At 46.2% G+C, this 3,487-nt stretch overlaps 1 protein-coding gene across 1 annotated transcript; it reads right to left on the bottom strand.

Moving 5' to 3' along the window:
• Nucleotides 1-247: 247 nt before the first annotated feature.
• Nucleotides 248-710, bottom strand: LOC309491891 (uncharacterized protein). The gene is made up of 2 exons (XM_082190915.1): nucleotides 543-710; nucleotides 248-447 (listed from the first exon to the last, which is right to left on the bottom strand). Exons 1-2 carry the CDS (start codon nucleotides 685-687, stop codon nucleotides 266-268), a joined length of 327 nt encoding a protein of 108 aa, XP_082047041.1. The 5' UTR covers nucleotides 688-710; the 3' UTR covers nucleotides 248-265.
• Between the last annotated feature and the right edge of the window lie 2,777 nt (nucleotides 711-3,487).

The following is a 3,487-nucleotide window of genomic DNA, read 5'->3' as shown; positions in this document are numbered from 1 at the left end:
AGGCCCATCGACTTCCAGGCCTCCTGGAAGTAGCAGTTCAAGTTCTTGCAGGGGTTTTGGGTGGACGTGAAAAACAGGTATTTGGTCCTTCAGCTGGAGGAACCTCGTCACCCACCCAAACTCCTCCTCCGTCAAGGCGATCTGGGCCGACCCGAAGGCCATGTTGGTCTTGTGCTGGGCTATCTGTGGACACACAGGGGAGGGGGGGGGGGGGGACGACAGTCAGGAGAGGCGGCAAAAACAAATCGGGCACAACAAATAAAAGTCAGACGCTCACATTGATGAGGTGCGCCCTCTCAGAGGAGGATTTACGGGCCCCCACAACCTCCTGGATGGTGATATTCTGAAAAACACCCCCTCTGTGGCCGTAAATGCAGGAGAGCAGTGCCGCAAAGTGCCCGTAAAACCTCCACAGGTTCTTCAGGCTGGGCTCCTTCTCCAGGAGGTCTAAAGACGGGAGAGAAGCACAACGTCAAGGTTCAAACGTTCGTTCGGCAACAGGTGAGTACCTTGAGTCGGGGAGAAGGTAAAAGACAACTTACCCAGTAGCTCGGGGATGGCCTTGGCCGCGAGCTCCCGGCACCTCAAAAGGGTGGCCTTGGCAAGGATATTCGTCTCCTTGCCCTCCTTGACCGCCGTCTGGTGGACGGCCAAGCCCCTCTTCAGGGACTTCCTCAGGCTCCCCATCTCCCTGCGAAGGCCGACCAGGGCTTTTCTGGAGAGGCGGCAGGACTGCGGAGTGGTTTCGGAAAGGAACCGCATGAAGCAGCCGACGTTCAGCACATAGTGCTGGATGGTGGTCACCGCCATTTTGGCCTGTCGGAGGGAGCTGACCCAACTGCGAGAAGACAAGAAAGGTTACAGTGGCGATAGATTGGTCGAGGGTGGAGACCATAGGTACGGCCGGGTTGGAGGCCCTCAGGGCAGTCAGCTTGGAAAGACACACTCTCCTCTTGCAGAAGCGGAGCGCTTCGTCCTGCACCCCCACCGAGACCTCAGAGTGCGTACGGATATGGCGGTCGAGGCGGTTGGAGAATTTGTTGCACGCCGGAACCGGGCAGAGGCCTGCACGGGCGTTCACTCGCCCCGACTCCATGGCAAGGAGGAGCTTCCTCTCCTCCTTGTTCTTGACGCCGTGGGTGACGACCAGGTGCTGGCCAAGGCGGGCGTAAGAGCGCAAACAGATCGGGCACGTTTCGATGGGCATCTTTCCACGACTGGACAGCAGACAACGGGCTCGCAGACTCGCTTGGTGGTGGTCTAGTGTGGACTGACTAGGGGTCGACTCGCTCCCTTAAAACCTGTACTGTACACTTACCTGAAATTGGAGTGCAATTTAAAGTAATTTACTGTACACTTACCTGAAAAGGGAGTGTATCATCCCAGCTACAGCTTAATAGGCTTTCCATGGTCAGACTGGACAGGTTGTTATTACAGTTTTATTTTAAATTTTAATATTTTTTATTTTATTTTAAGTGTTTATGAAATAAAAATGCATGTTTATGATCTCTACTGTGCGTGGATATGTTTAACTTTATCCCTTGTAATTTTCATTTTATTAATACATTTTAAATATTTTTTGAAAATGCAATTATTTTTATTTTTTTTATGAATATGTAAAAAGCGACCCTAACCCTTAAACTTCATTTCAGTCATACGGTGTAAACAGCTGCTGCCACCCCCTTCGACAAGGTAATTTCAAAGTGTTATTTTGAGAATATTTCAGACTACAGAGGTCCCGTCACTTAAGTTACAGTTGGGCACAGGAAGGGCCCACTTGCAACTTATTCGACAGGGTCCCTGTAAGCTGTCACATGTCCACGGACAGCTTACAGGGACCCTGTCGAATAAGTTACAGTTGGGCACAGGAAGGGCCCACTTGCAACTTATATTACAGGGTCCCTGTAAGCTGTCCGTGGACAATGCATTAATAGGTCATATCATGTTTCTAGAAGTTCAAACTGAACTAACTTTGTTTCCATTTGTCAAAGATGCTACTGACTTGCCCGTTGTGCCCATCAAAAGTTGTGCACCTAAGGCACCACCTGAGGTCACAGCACCAAATAGAAAATTCAGAGGAAAGGAAAATATTGCTGAAACTTGCCAGGGGTAGAATAAAGCTAAGGAACATCAGGTGTCCTGAGTGTGACATCATTTTTGAAAATGTGGAGCGACACTGTCAGCTCTGGATGGCCCGATTTTAAGTAAGTCTAATCTCAAACTAGCATACTTGTTTTTGTGAATTCATTTAAAAAAATTTTTGAATAAAACTCTCTTCAGGGAAAAAGGTTCAAGTTGTTGACCAAACAGTTAAAGAAAGAGCTAGCAGAGGAACAGCTACAAAAACTGAACAACGGTCAACAACTTGACCCTCCAGTCCTGTCAGCTCTGGATGGCCCTGTAGAGACCCCTCTGCCTATCCCAGAGGAGTGCCTCCAATTGCTGGGTAGGTTTTGAATGATTTTCTTGCAATGGGAGTATAACATATTTTTTTACAAGGTGTTGATCAAACTATTGAGTCTGTTTGTGTGTGTGTGTGTGTGTGTGTGTGTGTGTGTGTGTGTGTGTGTGTTTATTGTAGACGAGTTTGAAATGGAAGGGGCTCCAAGCTTTCTGGGTAAGTGATCAACATGTAATTATGCTGTTTATACAAGAACAACACATTAATAATTTTTTTTTATTTTTGATTGTAGCCCTTCTTATGGAGAATAATGAGCCACCCAAAGAAGCGCAAAGCCTCGGTAGGTATCAGGTGAACAATTGTTTAACCCTCTGAGGTCGACAAACGCGCCCACGCGTTTTGCTGGATTTTTTTCAGTTCAGTTCAAAAGAAATTAATTTTGCTCTGTTGACTTTGATATTACAAGCAAGTTTCATACATCAATCGATTCTGTTAAATGTGTATTATTTTTGTGTATACTCACAATAAAAACAAAGTGTTGTGCTTTTTGCCAAATAAAGAAAAATAAACGTGATGCGAGTTCTGCCTTCTCTCTGTCAGTGAAGACCATTCTGAAACGCGTCCGAAAATGAACAATAACTCAACGAATACTGAGTCAAACAGGCATACAGTCACACAGGCATGAAGCTTGAATTCTCTTCTTTAAAATGAGGTAATTTATATAAAAAACAAATATTCTCATCTTGTGAAATCTGTGTTAAAAGAGAGCGATTCCAGTCGAGCTCATTAGAGCTCATTCAAAGGTAATATGACTCCGCCCACGGAGAGCGCGCGCTATTCAAACGCAAATTACTGAGGCAAACCTGTGAACGCCCCCATATCAGCTCGAGAAAACACAAGTTTAATCATATCATTGTAGCCTACGTGTTTACACCATCTGGCAGCGCTGTGAGGAATAATAATAACGGAAAATCTACCTCAGAGTGCGGGTATTGCAGGAGAGAGGATCCGAATATGTAGTAAGTTTTTTTTCCTTCTCAAGTTAATCGCGTTTCTGTGAATGAATGAACGGCAGCCGCAGAGATG

This window comes from Leuciscus leuciscus, assembly GCF_965113295.1.
Source record: "Leuciscus leuciscus genome assembly, contig: HAP1_SCAFFOLD_678, whole genome shotgun sequence".
In the NCBI taxonomy this organism is placed as follows: domain Eukaryota; kingdom Metazoa; phylum Chordata; class Actinopteri; order Cypriniformes; family Leuciscidae; genus Leuciscus; species Leuciscus leuciscus.
The sequence above is the reverse complement of the archived record's forward strand: the minus strand, read 5'-3'. Positions and strand labels throughout refer to the sequence as shown.

What these genes read in the sequence shown, in the direction of transcription:
- LOC309491891 (XM_082190915.1), bottom strand. Translation starts at nt 687, where the DNA reads ATGGGGAGCCTGAGGAAGTCCCTGAAGAGGGGCTTGGCCGTCCACCAG. An exon ending in GGCCATCCCCGAGCTACTGG is followed by an intron (nt 448 to 542) that starts GTAAGTTGTCTT and finishes TCCCGTCTTTAG; the next exon opens with ACCTCCTGGAGAAGGAGCCC.